The sequence below is a fragment of the Mytilus galloprovincialis genome, chromosome 6, assembly GCF_965363235.1.
Source record: "Mytilus galloprovincialis chromosome 6, xbMytGall1.hap1.1, whole genome shotgun sequence".
NCBI lineage: Eukaryota > Metazoa > Mollusca > Bivalvia > Mytilida > Mytilidae > Mytilus > Mytilus galloprovincialis.
In genome coordinates, this window is record NC_134843.1 from 74,114,768 (window position 1) to 74,132,884 (window position 18,117).

The 18,117-nt window shown below is 32.1% G+C and overlaps 1 protein-coding gene across 1 annotated transcript in view; it reads right to left on the reverse strand.

Annotated features, from left to right (window-relative positions):
- The window catches only part of LOC143081025 (RING finger and SPRY domain-containing protein 1-like), a 66,646-nt gene that overhangs the window by 28,931 nt on the left and 19,598 nt on the right, over positions 1-18,117 (reverse strand). The window contains exons 8-11 of the mRNA XM_076257259.1: positions 14,334-14,344; positions 4,296-4,428; positions 3,406-3,549; positions 1,347-1,458 (exon numbers count right to left, since the gene is read on the reverse strand). Of these exons, the coding sequence (XP_076113374.1) occupies positions 1,347-1,458; positions 3,406-3,549; positions 4,296-4,428; positions 14,334-14,344 (400 nt within the window). The remainder of the gene's footprint in view (positions 1-1,346; positions 1,459-3,405; positions 3,550-4,295; positions 4,429-14,333; positions 14,345-18,117) is intronic.

Sequence of the window (18,117 nt, forward strand, 5' to 3'; positions counted from 1 at the left end):
TTGATAATTTTATAAACATTTGAATACATGCCACCAAGATTTGACAATACTTCTTTTAGGTCTTTCCCTCCCAAATTATCTCCCTTACTGGCTGACATAACTTCCTGTTTACACCTGTGTCCTTTTTTTAGCATTAAATACTATTCCTTATCCAAGCCATCCTCTGTTTACATTAAATTTAAAGCAATATTTAATTAAGATATATTGATGATTGGTTGACAAATATCGATATTTTAAATATATTTACACAAAATTTTTGTTTTGTTTTATTCCCTTATCCATTTGAAAAAGAGCCATGTATGGTCAAGTAATCGTAAAATACGGGCTTATAATGAATCCCTTGATAACAGGGATGATTCTTTCAAGTAATACAGGTTCGACAGTTCGGTTGTAAACGCAAAAAAAGTAATGATATAATCGTAGATGGTTCAAAAAATGGTCGAGACAACGTTGTCAGAGAAGGGGGTAAAACTTCCCTTATATAATTTAGAAATGAACTTTTCAGCACCCGAGACATGTATTATATGTCTCTGTTAGCACTGTCCATTCCTTTCATATGTTTCGGCATCTTTATAAAGCGAAAAAATGTAGCGGTGTTCTGTTAACCTTACGACGTTTAACTTGGCTTCACCCAAGCTGGACATCGAGAAAGTGAATTTCTCAAGTCTAGTATCAGCTTGGGGTTTGTTTTTCTAATCATATCCTCTTAATTGTTTTCAAAGGGTAAAATTCATTACTGTAGAATTGCTGATTAAACAGGTATTAGTTCGATTGGGTGATAATTAATACTTCAAAGACTAGCTCATTGAAGCCAATTTGATCGTTGTTAAAATCAGTGTTTGTTCAAAGTTCGTTAAACAAGTTTGTGAATGTCGTTGGGAAATGCAGTCAATTTATTTCTTCTCATTTCATTCATATATGCCTCTATATATTCATTAAATAGATGTCAATGTTGAAATCTTTGTTTATTTTGAACTCTCAACGACGCCATTTTGTAAAATTTATTAGACTGGTCCCGCGGAGTTACTTTCATACAACGGAAATAATTCTTTCAAAAATCGTTAACCAGTCAATCACGTGATCCGAAAAGAAAAATAAGCGGGAAAATTTAAAAAATACGAAAAAAAATATAGCGACGCGGTTGAACGGGATAGCGACGCGGTCAGTGCAATAGGACAGCGGGAAATTGAAATAGCGCTGAAAATCGCGGCGCTAAAACGGCCTGGGGAGAACACTGGAACAGGCAGACAGACAAGAGGAATGCAGTATAACTCCCCTTTCAGAGTGAGGGTGTAAAAAGATAATGCTAAAAGATGAATTCACAAAAGCTATTATTGAGATTTTACCTGGACTCCAACACTTCTGATGAATTGGTCGGCTCTCAGCTTTAAACCAAATCAACTGTCTACAACCATCATATGCCATGGAATACTCGTCATCTCCAATACCTTGTCCTTCCTAGAAATATAACATACATACAAATAGTAATCAGTCCTTCCTTGAAATATATACCATAAATACATATACAAATCAGCCCCCCTGTAAATATACCATACATACAAATAGAAATCAGTCCTTTTTATAAATATATCATACATAGAATGAGAAATCAGTCCACCCTATAAATACACCATATATAGAAATAGAAAATAAACTGTTTGGAATAATTGTCTCAAAAGAAAAACAAACTGACAGAGATTAATAAAAAGGTAAGATTACATGATTGTGAACTGGGACAAATTTATCAAACTGAAAGGAAAGATAACTTTTATGACACTTGCATCATTTATTAAAGTTGGTTGGCTCTCGGTCAAGATAATGTTTGACAATCTAGACTGGCATTGCATTACCTTAATTGAACAATTTTTTTATTGTTAAACTTTCAGATGCAAACTATTTTGTGTACCAGCAATAAATATGTGCAAGTCTAAAGGGCATAAGATACAGTTTTGATCCCATGATGAACGATTTACCAAAATTTGCATATAAGCTATTTTCCACCTAATTCAAATATTTCTCCCCATATGTCACAGTTTGATGTCGTGAAAATAACATTTTACGTTAGCAACGTCATTACCTCCCCTGTAACTGTATCGTATGCCCTTAAGCTCAAGAGTCTTTTACTCAGCTAAGATACAAAGAAGTGTAAGATTTTTCATATAACCTTTTTACAAACTGACAGAGATTAAGAGTCAACAGAGCATGGTGTATATAAACTTTAGGCTAATTGCTGATCAAGGGAAGACACTTTGAGTCCATTTAAAATTTTTATTACAATAGGATATGATTTACAATTTTCCATGGGACACTGATGATGCCCCTGCTTGCATATCATATAAAGTTATAAAGGGACATAACTGATGAATGGTAATCAAAGTGCTAGTAAGCACCAAAGGCTGCAGATTGTTTTTTTTCAGTGAACATTGCATTGTATCAAGCATTAGTTGTAGTTGATTGAACTACAAATATGGACAAAGGAAGATAACTCCAATTTTCAAAATTACATAAACAATTACATCATTCATATGTTTAGAACATATTAAGATTCCAGCAAATTTATCATTTATAAAGGGGCATAAATCTAACACCGTTATAGTGAGGCTACCAAAATTCAAACCTGATCTGTGGTTTGTGGTTATGACCATTGTGTATAGGTTTTATAACATTTGGTTGAGGCAAACGAAAGTAAGAGAACAGAAACTAAAAATTTTGCATTTTTATTCATTTCCAATGGGGAATAACTCTAGAACTGTTAAATGACGCCACCAAAATTCATTCTGGATCTGTCTTTCATGGTACTAAGCATTGCGTATAAGTAATATAACATTTGGGTGAGGCAAACTAAAGATGGAGAACGGAAACCAACTTTGGGTAAATACAGACGGACAAGGTTAAAACTTAATGGACCCTCCGCAACGGAGGCGGCATAAAAACTGAAAGATAGTAAAGATACCTTGACAAATAATTGTATTTTTTCTAATAATATCTCAAACGTAAAATAAAACTGTTGTTATTCATTTGAATTCAAATACATGAATTAGACTATAACTTAAATTCTTGACCTTGCAAATGCATTATCTTGAAATAAGTGTAAGTAACAGTAATGAATCTATCTCCTAGTGAGATTGTAAAGAAAGAAATATGAGCAACAATTTCATTTTTCAAATTATCAAAATAACTGTTACATTAAGTAAACAAAAATAAATTTGGAACAAATTCATCATTCATAGTTTTTTTAAGAATGAAAATAAACAAAATTTAAAAATTCAACTATTGCAAGATTACTTCTTTGTCAATTTCTTTAAAAATCATATGTAATGAAAATTTTACAAGAAAAATGGTGACCTTTAAATCATAATGTTTGCTGTTTCTATAAACCCACTTCTTTTCACAGTATTAACTCACATGATTGAGAAAACTGCTGTCTTTTGTTGCCCATCCTATCTGCATCACACCAGCAGTAGTTATATAAACCTCATAATACCACACACCAGAGTCAACTTGGAATGTACATCGGACACTCTCAAATGATGAGGCATCACTTCTAGACTATAATATAAGTTGACATTAAGATACTATTACTGGTGCAATAAAACACACAGATTATTCTTGAAATTCTTCTTTACTATAAAACCTTTTTCAAATCTACTGTTCAACGATTTTTTCAAAAAGACAGAATCTTTTTTCAAAAGGTTTGTCAGTCAAAATATTGTCCATCTTCACTCAACTAGTATACATTTTTATTTAGGGGCCAGCTGAGGAGCACCTCCTGGTGCTGGATTTTCTCATTGCGTTGAAGGCCCATTGGAGGCCTTCGTCTGTTATCTGCTCTTTATTCGGGTTGTTGCCTCTTTGACATATTCCCTATTTCCATTTTAAATTTTATTTAAATCATGAACAACAAATGTGGATTCTCATATAATCCTAACTTTGCCAAGAATGGTAATCAAATATGAGAATAAATGGGATGGATAATTCAAGTGTTTTTTCTCATGATAATCATTTGTACTATGAATATTTTTTTATTAGTATAAGCATGAAAGGGGAGATAACTTATCATTGATTTTACCATAAAATTGTTTTAATAGTGAAAGTAAAGCATGGATGACACTTTTTAACCTTTGACCAAACATCTGGTTTGCTTTAAGTAGATGCAATTGGTTCAAACCAAATAGCTTGTCCCATATCCCATTAAAATCAAATAACAGGGGATTGGTAATAATATTGGTTCAAACTTGAAAATGGAAATACCTGTGAAGTAATTATAGTAGGGGAAATAACTCAATATAACTTACCCTCAAACCGTCAGCAGATATTTTTAAGTATTCACTCACATCATTGATGTTAAGCATTGCATTAATATTTTTCAGATTCACTTTCTCATAGGCAAATTTCCTACCCTGAAAATTGTAAAAAAAATGTATGAAACTTATTTCTTATTTGCAAATATATCAATAAGTATATTGAAAATCAATTGTTCTTTGAATATATTTGGTTACAGTGTGATTTGAAACACATTGCAAGTCATGGTGCTAATTAAGGTAGATCATAAGTAAATATTTTTTGAGACAGAATTTTCTTATACTTAGCCAGAATGAAGATTTTAATATGCTCTTTTCAAAAACATAATAAAAAGGAGGGGTCACCGTGCTATTTTTCAAGCTATGAATCTTTGAAAATTGCCTAAATTTGGTTAGATTGTTCATGGAAAAACACATTTGTGTGCATAAAAAAAATCTATGAGATAGAATTTTGAAATAAATTGTGAAAAGATAGGTTTTGTAATAAAATTTTGGAGGATTGCAACACAATTTCATATAGCAGTCCTAAGTATGAAATTGTTCAAATTATTATGGCATATTGTTATTCTAAGTTATTTCCCAAAATTGATCGCCCTGAAGATCATAAAAAACATTTTATTAAAATTAAGTATGTCAATAAAGGCATTGATTTTGTAAATATTGCCGGTATATTTAACGACCATTCTGTTAAAGAACAAAATCCTGGATATTTTGACAATATTGAGCTACCTCTCATTTGTTATATTTACAAGAAATCTACCCGGAAATTTGTGTTTAATTATAGTCAACTGTGTAAAGATGTTAATATCAGTGAAAACACACCTACTTCATGTAATTGCAGTAATTCCGAATATATTTATGGACCCATTTCCCATGTTATAACAGGAGATCTTAACATCGTTTAAGACCGAGAGTTAAAATCATTCCTCAGTAAAGGACCTAAATATCGTCCCCCGTCAATTATTAATTGGAATGAGTGTCGTAATATCATCCACGACTCACTCCATACTTACTGTATGAAATGGATAAAACGGGAAAAAGCTGACAAAAAATCTTTGGACTCCTTTTTTAATTCAGTAATGAAGATAGTTGATATACGTATTCAACATTTTAAAGAACATTTTACTATAAACAATAACCACAATAAACCTATTTCTCGTATCAAACATAAACCTAAAAGAATTAGCCAAGGAATTTGTTTTTGTCCCGGCAGATAAAGCTGCTAATAATATTATTATTGTTTGATGTAAATTTTACATTGAGGTTCTGAAAAAGGAAATCACCAATTCACCAACATTCCAACTGACTCCATTTTCAGAAAACGAAATCTGTAAAAAACATAAACTTTTAGCCACCGCTTTACAAGCAGAGCCAAATACAATGAAAGTCCCAACTATGTATTGGCTTCCGAAGCTACACAAAACCCCTTACAAATATAGATTTATTTCGTCTTCAAGCCATTGTTCAACTACTAAATTGTCTATTCTTCTTACCAGCACACTTGGTACAATTAAAAACCTGATAATAAATTGTTCAAATAAGGCCTTCGAAAATAGTGGAATAAATTACTTTTGGAGTGTCAAGAACTCGTTGGAAGTACTTGATAAATTGCATGCTTATATTGGTGATTTTGAATCTGTTCAAAGTTTTGATTTTTCTACCCTGTATACCACATTGCCTCACATTCTCATTAAGAAAAAATTCACACACCTAATTAAATGGGCATTCAAAAAATCAGAATGTGAATATATATGTTCAAACTCTTTTAGGTCATTTTTTAGTAGCAATAAACAAAAACCAGGTGCTCCGCAGGGCGCAGCTTTATACGACCGCAGAGGTCGAACCCTGAACAGTTGGGGCAAGTATGGACAAAACATTCAAGCGTGATACAGCTCTGAATTTGGATTGTGATCAAATTTTTGACATTATATGTTTTTTTTTTACACAAAACAAATGTCAAGATTTTACAAATCAATTAAAGATTTCTTCAAACTTTTTAAATCTAAAATTAAATAGTTGACACAGCATAGGTTTCTGACACAGAATGAATGTGGTCTAATGAACTTAAAAGTTTTTTTTTGCCTTTGAGCAATTCACTATGCTGTTGAATATTAATCCTCTCAAAAAAATGTTTGAAGAAATTTTCTTTTTATTTATGAAATCTGAAATGAGAAAAATTTAAACCCCCCCCCCTTTTTTTTCACATCCCCGTTTCCCTTTTTCCAAAACTGATATCAATTCAAATTTCTAATGGAGTTTGCAACAATAACTACTCTTTTAAATACATCATAAGATATTAAAATGTAAAATAAAGTGCTTGTTATCACTGAATGGTAAAGATTGGTTGGTAGTAAAAGTGAATATACATTGTTTATTGTATAAAACAATAAAAAAAACTTCATCAGCAACATTTTATATTGGCAAATTTCCAATGAAGTTATTTACATAAAGTTATTGGCAAATAAAAATAGAAAATGACATCATAGTCATGTCTGGCAAATGTCCAACATACATTATCTAAAAACATTTTAGATAAGATAAGGAAAAAAAGCTTCATCAGCAACATTTTATATTGGCAAATTTCCAATGAAGTTATTTACATAAAGTTATTGGCAAATAAAAATAGAAAATGACATCATAGTCATGTCTGGTAAATTTCCAACATATATTATCAACTACTATTCTATACAAAGAAAGATAACTCCAATTGAAAATTAATTGCTATTGCACAATATTGTGCAATTAGATATTTCTTGCTATTGTGCAATACTGTGCAATTGAAAATTTCTTGCTATTGCACAATACTTGATATGGAATCCTGATTTGGACCAACTTGAAAACTGGGCCCATAATCAAAAATCAAAGTACATATTTAGATAAAGCATATCAAATAAGCCCAAAAATTTAATTTTTGTTAAAATCAAACTTAGTTTAATTTTGAACCCTTTGGACGTTAATGTAAACCAATTTGAAAACGGGACCAAAAATTAAGAATCTACATACACAGTTAGATTTGGCATATCAAAGAACCCCAATTATTCAATTTTTGATGAAATCAAACAAAGTTTAATTTTGGACCCGGATTTGGACCAACTTGAAAACTGGGCCAATAATAAAAAATCTAAGTACATTTTTAGATTCAGCATATCAAAGAACCCCAAGGATTCAATTTTTGTTAAAATCAAACTAAGTTTAATTTTGGACCCTTTGGACCTTAACATAGACCAATTTGAAAACGGGACCAAAAATTAAGAATCTACATACACAGTTAGATTCGGCATATCAAAGAACCCCAATTATTCAATTTTTGATAAAATCAAACAAAGTTTAAATCTGGACCCTTTGGGCCCTTTATTCCTAAACTGTTGGGACCAAAACTCCCAAAATCAAACCAAACCTTCCTTTTATGGTCATAAACCTTGTGTTTAAATTTCATAGATTCTATTTACTTATACTAAAGTTATGGTGCGAAAACCAAAAAATATGCTTATTTGGGTCCCTTTTTGGCCCCTAATTCCTAAACTGTTGGGACCTAAACTCCCAAAATTAGATAACATTTTTGTTCGCTTTGGGGATTCCGTATATCGTCAGATTATCAGAATTCCAATGGGGACTAACTGTGCACCACTTATTGCGGACCTGTTTTTGTATTGTTATGAGTTACAATTTATGACAAAAATAAGCAAAGACCCATCGAAACAACATCTGATAAACAAATTTAATAATACTTTTAGATATTTGGATGATATTTTGGCTCTCAATAATGACGACTTCAGTATGTATATTAATGAAATTTATCCTGTTGAACTTACTTTAAATAAAGCTAATACTAACAATGACCACTGCCCTTTTCTTGATCTTGATATCTATATCACTAATGGAAAGCTGAATACTAAAATTTATGATAAAAGGGATGATTTTTCATTTCCTATTGTTAATTATCCGTTTTTAGATGGTGACGTTCCCTTGTCACCATCTTACAGTGTTTATATATCTCAACTTGTACGATTCGCTTGTGTATGTAACAATGTTTTAGATTTTAACGAGAGAAATTTATGTATTACTGAAAAATTATTACACCAGGGTTTTCAATATCACAAACTAGTCAAAACATTTACTAAATTTTATCATCGGTATAAAGACATCATTCGTAAATATAGCTCAACATGCAGACTTCTAATACGTTCAGGTATTTCACATCCAATTTTTTATGGTAATATTCTTTATAAAGCACAAAGGTGTCAGTATTCACCTCAGAAACTTACAAAACCTTTGAATAGACTTATTAAGAAGGGATATAATTACGATACTGTTGTCAAGTCATTAAAGATTGCATATTTTGGCGTTAATATTGAGTCACTGATAAGGTCTTTGCATCGGAACTAAACACATTTATTCTAAAAACAGTTGTTGGCATGACACAGGTTATGTTCTTCTCATATATGTTATGATGGTATGATACTAAACCCCTAACGGGAAGGATTGTGCCTGATGTTCATATGATGAAATCATAATCTTTCAGTCAGTTTAATTGAAGTCTGGAGCTGGCATGTCAGTTAACTGCTAGTAGTCTGTTGTTATTTATGTATTATTGTCATTTTGTTTATTTTCTTTGGTTACATCTTCTGACATCAGACTCGGATTTCTCTTGAACTGAATTTTAATGTGCGTATTGTTATGCGTTTACTTTACTACATTGGTTAGAGGTATAGGGGGAGGGTTGAGATCTCACAAACATGTTTAACCCCGCCGCATTTTTGCGCCTGTCCCAAGTCAGGAGCCTCTGGCCTTTGTTAGTCTTGTATTATTTTAATTTTAGTTTCTTGTGTACAATTTGGAAATTAGTATGGCGTTCATTATCACTGGACTAGTATATATTTGTTTAGGGGCCAGCTGAAGGACGCCTCCGGGTGCAGGAATTTCTCGCTACATTGAAGACCTGTTGGTGACCCTCTGCTGTTGTTTTTTATTTGGTCGGGTTGTTGTCTCTTTGACACATTCCCCATTTCCATTCTCAATTTTATTTGTAATATGTTTTAAGAAAATAAAAAGAAAAAATGGTGTCACCGAACTTATTTTCTTACTACAAGTACAAAGAAAAAAATTCCCTATCTGTCCAGTATAATTTTTTTACTAAAAGAGTTATCTTTCCTTTAATGGCTCGTTTGAAAAAAATTATTCTAAAAGCAAGAAAAATGAACTTTGCTGTACATTATTGCTGTTTACAGTTTATCTCTATCTATAATAATATTCAAGATAATAACCAAAAACAGCAAAATGTCCTTAAAATTACCAATTCAGGGGCAGCAACCCAACAAAGGGTTGTCCGATTGGTCTGTATCTGTGATAGATCTTGACCTGATTAACAATTTCACCTCAGGTCAGATTTGCTCTAAATGCTTTGGTTTTTGAGTTATAAGCAAAAAACTGCATTTTACCCCTATGTTCTATTTTTAGCCATGGCGGCCATCTTGGTTGGTTGGCCGGGTCACCGGACACATTTTTAAACTAGATACCCCAATGATGATTGTGGCCAAGTTTGGTTTAATTTGGCCCAGTAGTTTCAGAGGAGAAGATTTTTGTAAAAGTTAACGACGGACGACGATGGACGCAGGACGACGACGGACGCCGGACGCAAAGTGATGGGGAAAAGCTCACTAGGCCCTTCGGGCCAGGTGAGCTAAAAACTGTATATCTGTATTAAAGTTATAAGTATATAAGACTGAAATAGGGAAAACAATCATTTTCATTTATTTTCTGTGAAATATGTCACCTTTTCCACCTTTTTTCGTGATTTGATATGTGGCACAACTGCTCATCTGTTGATATTTTCATTGCTAAGCAAAGAATATGGTATTCAAAGAATATGTCAGCAAAAATATTTGTGGGCAAGGGATGGCATCACTTAATTTTGAATTTTCCAGAAAACTGTCAAAAACTTTGCAAGATTATGTCAAAAATCAGGCTTAAACGAAATTTGCCTTGTTTATGACATCACAAATACATCACTAATTATGTAATTGTTAAATTTTTTTTAAAACTTAAACAACTGAACATTATAAAATATATTTCCATCAAATTTAAACCTTTTTGAAGTTAAAAGGTAAAAAAATATGAGCTAGTAAACTAACACCTTTTTTTTTGGTAGGTAGATTTTTTGATTGGCAGTAGGTATTCAAGCATATTGTTATTTGTGTTCCTTATATCTTGATAAGATAGACAAAATTGGCAGCTTGTTGTACTTACTGACTATAATAAAAGAAAACAAATCTCTGGATATCTAAAATTCGAATGAAGAAATTCATTTTCTATTTCCAAAATAATTCCATTGCTGGTATTTAATATTGACTTAAATATAATGAAGCACAATAAAAACTAGAGGCTCCAAGGAGCCTGTGTCACTCACATGATATTTTTATTTTCAATTGATGCATGATCTCGGATAACAGTTAACAACACCTTGAAAAAGGCCAAAACAGGTTAACATAAAAAGGTATTGCCCCTTCCCCCCCCCCCCTCCTTATTATTTTCAAAACTAATTCAACTGCACATATAAAATGTAATTTGAATTCGTAATCTGAATAGTTACTCAACTTTAAAAATAGCCAAGCTGGATACAAGTGTATGAGCAATGTACTTATTAGGTCTTTCCACCTATTGTTTTTCTTCTGATTATTTTTTTTTTTCTTCCGCCAAATTTTGTTCTTGCGATAAACATTTGTTTCGCAATATGTCGCTAAGATATTTGGTATATGATATCGAACAGTTTATGCGCTTTTGAAATTTACCCTGCGTAACCGAATACTTTTCTTTGTAGGAGTTATCTTCCCAAACACTGTTTTCCTTGTGATCACAACTCCTTTGCAACCGTAAAAGATTACGACAAATTTATTTTATAAAATTGCTCGTTATATCCTTCGCATGATTCGTCCAATTTCGACTGAAGCAATATGAACTCTCCATATGAGAGTTATTTCCCTTTTTGTATTTGAAATTTTGAAATGTATTTTAAACTGGAACACCATAAGTGATAGAGACCTAGGATCTTTTGATTTGAGGTCCTTGGACCAAAAAAATGAAAATTAGGTCAAGGTCAAAGATCAAGGTCATATTCTAATTTTTTTAATTTGTCTTATTTTCACTCATTTTCATTAACCTTATAAGATATCGACAAATTATTTTGTATAAATTGTTAGTTGCGACATGTGGTAACTAAATAATTTTAGTTGAAAGGGTGCGTAAACAATGAATGGGTGTTTCAGCCCCTATCATATCTAGAATTATGTGTAAAGTGATATAACTTATTAACCATACATATTAGAGACCTAGGGTCTTTTGATTTGAGCTCCTCAGTTTGTGACCTTGAAATTGAGGTCAAGGTCATAGGTCAATATGACGTTCTAGATTTTGACCTTTGCTTTAAATTCATATCTATACATCATAAAGCCATAGGAACTGATATTTTAGACTGATTTTTAATATTTCAATATCAAAATAGATATTAACTGGTGGAAAGACCTTCAATTGTTCTCTGAACAATTGGTTTTTAATTGTGTTTTATTTTTGTACTATCAATTCCAAGTTTACTTTCCACAGCAGTCACTGAGAGTGAGAGAAGGTATTTCACTTAGTACCGGTATCTTATCACCGTTAATTCTAGGAATAACCCCATTTCTAACTCTTTAAATATTTAATTTCTTTTGGGTCAGTGGGCATGACTCCTTTCCATACACACTCCTCTGTTTAAAGTGCGATTGTTTTTAATATAATACGACGTTTATCGACATCTAACGAGTTAATTTTTCTCGTCGAGTCGTATTGCATTTTCATTTTGACGCGTTACTTACGGAAGGTAGACAACTCGAAATGATAATATGGAAAACTCTATCTCGGCTGAAGGGGTGTTGTAGTTACACCTTTACGATGTGGACTACATTTATTTTAATTTAAATGATGCGTATGATTTAAAATTATGCAACAACAATAACCCTCAATAGCAGACAGACATAGAAAGGATCCCATGAGTTTCAAATTAATCAATGGAGTGGGGAATCCAGAGCAACCATTCAATCTGATACCCCTTGAAGTCAAGAAAATTATATGCATGCGTATAATTACATAAACAAACCTGTGACTTGCGATTTGGAACAAGAACGTTTATTAAATAATAATTAAACGACTTAGATGGTTCTCCATTTCTTTATGAGAGTACAATATCAAATATCAGTTTCATAAGGCCAGGATTTTTTAATTTGTTGGTTTACGGATCCGCCGACCCGATTTTGCCGATTTCCAGAATAAAAATAAAATTGACTTTTCATGCTTTTTTTATTCCCGCCGACCCTAACAAATGCATTATCCCTGAAAAATTATTAAAATATTCTTTTTTTATGAATGATTGCATTAATGACTAACAAAATTAATAACACTTTCTGTACAGTGAAAAAAAAAACTTCCAGTTTACGTTTATAAAAATAGAGAAATCAATTTTAACTGACCTTGAAATGTTGTTTCCGCAAATAATTTTGCAAAAGAAACCTGTGTTTAAAACCAATTACACAATAAGTTTGTTTCCCGTATTTGTCATCAGTCCGTAAGATGCATCATCTGATAGACATAGACTTGTCCAAATATGGACAGGTGGAAGACATCAAGTTAAAGTACTGAATATTAAATATTCATTTAGAATTTTCTTGTTTCATAGATAAAAAAAAATATCGTCCATTTGGATAAAAAACGGGAATGCATGACAACAGATTAAGCCGATATTCTGGTTTTTCCGGTGGACGAGTCTATTACGTTTTTTGACACTTGTGTTGAACTTGAAACTTATTTTTGTACAACGTTTTTACATTTTTTCTTTATCAGTTTTCCTGCTTGAAGATCATAATTCACCAAGTTTTCTGGAATTAATTACGAGCTACGCGAATCTGTTTTTCTTGTTTGTGAAATGATGATTTAATTTCGTCTTTGTGTGTACCCCCCCTTTTTTACGGGACATTATTAGAATGTCATGTGATGTTTATGACAGCTGAGCAATAAAATTTTATCGAACTAAAATCAAAGAAATGATGACAAAATAGCATAACAAACATAGTGTTAGAGAGGTGAAATATATATTTATTATGCATATATATTTTTGTCTTGTAAGATATTTTTTTACTTTTTTTTCCCGACCGACCGACCTGACTTTTTCATGGGGAAAATCCGAAAACCAACAAATTAAAAAAACCCTGGCCTAACGGTGACATATAAGAAAAACTCCACTTCAGTTTTTATATGACAGAAATAGATTCATCAGAATTCAGAGAACTCTCGCATTTTATCAAAACTGGGGAATTCCCTCTGACGTGTTTCTAAATTTATAAAAACAAACTATAAATACTGCTTAATTCTGATTTTCCTAGTTGTTAAAGACATGCATATAAGTCAAGGGAAATATCAAACATGAAGATTATGAGAAGACATTACAGGAAAGTTGTTTAAGTTCAATCCTTTTGTTTGTTTTTACCTTTTAAAGCAAGACAATCATAAGAATCTGAGATGTTCCTTAATGTTTAGAATAAAACAGTTGACATGAGGGCATGGCCCTGAGTCAATGGTATAAGTCTACAGATTGCTTGAAAGCAATTGTATCCCAAAATCTGCATTTTCCCCCTATGTTCTATTTTGAGCCATGTCGGCCATGTTGGTTGGCAGGCAGGGTCATCTGACACATTTTTAAAAACTAAATACCCTTATGCTTATTTGTGACCAAGTTTATTTAAATTTGTCTCAGTTGTTTCAGGAGACGACTTTTGTAAAGATTACAAAAATTTACAAAAAATTGGTAAAAAAAATTTTATGTAAATTATTGGTAAATTTTTTTTATATAAAGGACAATAACTCCTTGCTAAACAAAAAGCTTTGTCTAACTGGCAGCATGAAGACATGTATCTGTCATTTTGAATAAATACTTAGTACTGACTTTGATTTACCATTTTTTTTGCATAAATAATATATATATATACATGTATATTAAAACATACAAACCTCAGGAATAACTGAAAAATAAAAGAATGGAATTATTACAGCTTGTTAACATGACAACAAATGAAACTCAAGTTCCAATGTCCTCTGCATATTTTATCTATTCAAGGTACAAGGGCAATAACTAAAAGGAGAACTTATTTTGTTCTTTAATTAATCTTTTTATTAATATCTTAAGAGAAATGAAGGCTTCATAGCAAATACAATGTGATTTCCATTAGAATTTACATTTCCAAGACACATAAGTTGTCAAAACTATTTGATAAGAACTTATTTAAAAAAGTGTCAAAGACATTGCTGATATAAACCTGATATAAGTTTTATAAAACTCTGGTGAATATTGAACACATGAGAGCAATGATATTGCAATTTTCCATAAAAATCAATATTTTCAAGGGGCATAATTCTTGGATTAATAATAAATCAGCACTGATTTTTGAATTCTTCAAAATAACAGACTTCAGATTAGACAGGTGTAATGCATCAAATAAAACTTACATAGATTGTCTTAACACCATGATGCACAGAATCTGACTTCTATTAAAACTTACATAGATTGTCTTGACACCATGATGCACAGAATCTGATCAAATAAAACTTACATAGATTGTCTTGACACCATGATGCACAGAATCTGATCAAATAAAACTTACATAGATTGTCTTGACACCATGATGCACAGAATCTGACTTCTATTAAAACTTACATAGATTGTCTTGACACCATGATGCACAGAATCTGATCAAATAAAACTTACATAGATTGTCTTGACACCATGATGCACAGAATCTGACTTCTATTAAAACTTACATAGATTGTCTTGACACCATGATGCACAGAATCTGATCAAATAAAACTTACATAGATTGTCTTGACACCATGATGCACAGAATCTGATCAAATAAAACTTACATAGATTGTCTTGACACCATGATGCACAGAATCTGATCAAATAAAACTTACATAGATTGTCTTGACACCATGATGCACAGAATCTGACTTCTATTAAAACTTACATAGATTGTCTTGACACCATGATGCACAGAATCTGATCAAATAAAACTTACATAGATTGTCTTGACACCATGATGCACAGAATCTGATCAAATAAAACTTACATAGATTGTCTTGACACCATGATGCACATAAAACTTACATAGATTGTCTTGACACCATGATGCACAGAATCTGATCAAATAAAACTTACATAGATTGTCTTGACACCATGATGCACAGAATCTGATCTAATAAAACTTACATAGATTGTCTTGACACCATGATGCACAGAATCTGATCTAATAAAACTTACATAGATTGTCTTGACACCATGATGCACAGAATCTGATCTAATAAAACTTACATAGATTGTCTAGACACCATGATGCACATAAAACTTACATAGATTGTCTTGACACCATGATGCACAGAATCTGATCTAATAAAACTTACATAGATTGTCTTGACACCATGATGCACAGAATCTGATCAAATAAAACTTACATAGATTGTCTTGACACCATGATGCACAGAATCTGACTTCTATTAAAACTTACATAGATTGTCTTGACACCATGATGCACAGAATCTGATCAAATAAAACTTACATAGATTGTCTTGACACCATGATGCACAGAATCTGATCTTATAAAACTTACATAGATTGTCTTAACACCATGATGCACAGAATCTGACTTCTATTTAAACTTACATAGATTGTCTTGACACCATGATGCACAGAATCTGATCAAATAAAACTTACATAGATTGTCTTGACACCATGATGCACAGAATCTGATCAAATAAAACTTACATAGATTGTCTTGACACCATGATGCACAGAATCTGATCTAATAAAACTTACATAGATTGTCTTGACACCATGATGCACAGAATCTGATCAAATAAAACTTACATAGATTGTCTTGACACCATGATGCACAGAATCTGATCAAATAAAACTTACATAGATTGTCTTGACACCATGATGCACAGAATCTGATCAAATAAAACTTACATAGATTGTCTTGACACCATGATGCACAGAATCTGATCAAATAAAACTTACATAGATTGTCTTGACACCATGATGCACAGAATCTGATCAAATAAAACTTACATAGATTGTCTTGACACCATGATGCACAGAATCTGATCAAATAAAACTTACATAGATTGTCTTGACACCATGATGCACAAAATCTGACTTCTATTAAAACTTACATAGATTGTCTTGACACCATGATGCACAGAATCTGATCAAATAAAACTTACATAGATTGTCTTGACACCATGATGCACAGAATCTGATCAAATAAAACTTACATAGATTGTCTTGACACCATGATGCACAGAATCTGATCAAATAAAACTTACATAGATTGTCTTGACACCATGATGCACAGAATCTGATCTTATAAAACTTACATAGATTGTCTTGACACCATGATGCACAGAATCTGATCAAATAAAACTTACATAGATTGTCTTGACACCATGATGCACAGAATCTGATCAAATAAAACTTACATAGATTGTCTTGACACCATGATGCACAGAATCTGACTTCTATTAAAACTTACATAGATTGTCTTGACACCATGATGCACAGAATCTGATCAAATAAAACTTACATAGATTGTCTTGACACCATGATGCACAGAATCTGACTTCTATTAAAACTTACATAGATTGTCTTGACACCATGATGCACAGAATCTGATCAAATAAAACTTACATAGATTGTCTTGACACCATGATGCACAGAATCTGATCAAATAAAACTTACATAGATTGTCTTGACACCATGATGCACAGAATCTGATCAAATAAAACTTACATAGATTGTCTTGACACCATGATGCACAGAATCTGATCAAATAAAACTTACATAGATTGTCTTGACACCATGATGCACAGAATCTGATCTAATAAAACTTACATAGATTGTCTTGACACCATGATGCACAGAATCTGATCAAATAAAACTTACATAGATTGTCTTGACACCATGATGCACATAAAACTTACATAGATTGTCTTGACACCATGATGCACAGAATCTGATCTAATAAAACTTACATAGATTGTCTTGACACCATGATGCACAGAATCTGATCTAATAAAACTTACATAGATTGTCTTGACACCATGATGCACATAAAACTTACATAGATTGTCTTGACACCATGATGCACAGAATCTGATCTAATAAAACTTACATAGATTGTCTTGACACCATGATGCACAGAATCTGATCAAATAAAACTTACATAGATTGTCTTGACACCATGATGCACAGAATCTGATCAAATAAAACTTACATAGATTGTCTTGACACCATGATGCACAGAATCTGATCTAATAAAACTTACATAGATTGTCTTGACACCATGATGCACAGAATCTGATCTAATAAAACTTACATAGATTGTCTTGACACCATGATGCACAGAATCTGATCTAATAAAACTTACATAGATTGTCTTGACACCATGATGCACATAAAACTTACATAGATTGTCTTGACACCATGATGCACAGAATCTGATCTAATAAAACTTACATAGATTGTCTTGACACCATGATGCACAGAATCTGATCAAATAAAACTTACATAGATTGTCTTGACACCATGATGCACAGAATCTGATCTAATAAAACTTACATAGATTGTCTTGACACCATGATGCACAGAATCTGACTTCTATTAAAACTTACATAGATTGTCTTGACACCATGATGCACAGAATCTGACTTCTAATAAAACTTACGTAGATTGTCTTGACAC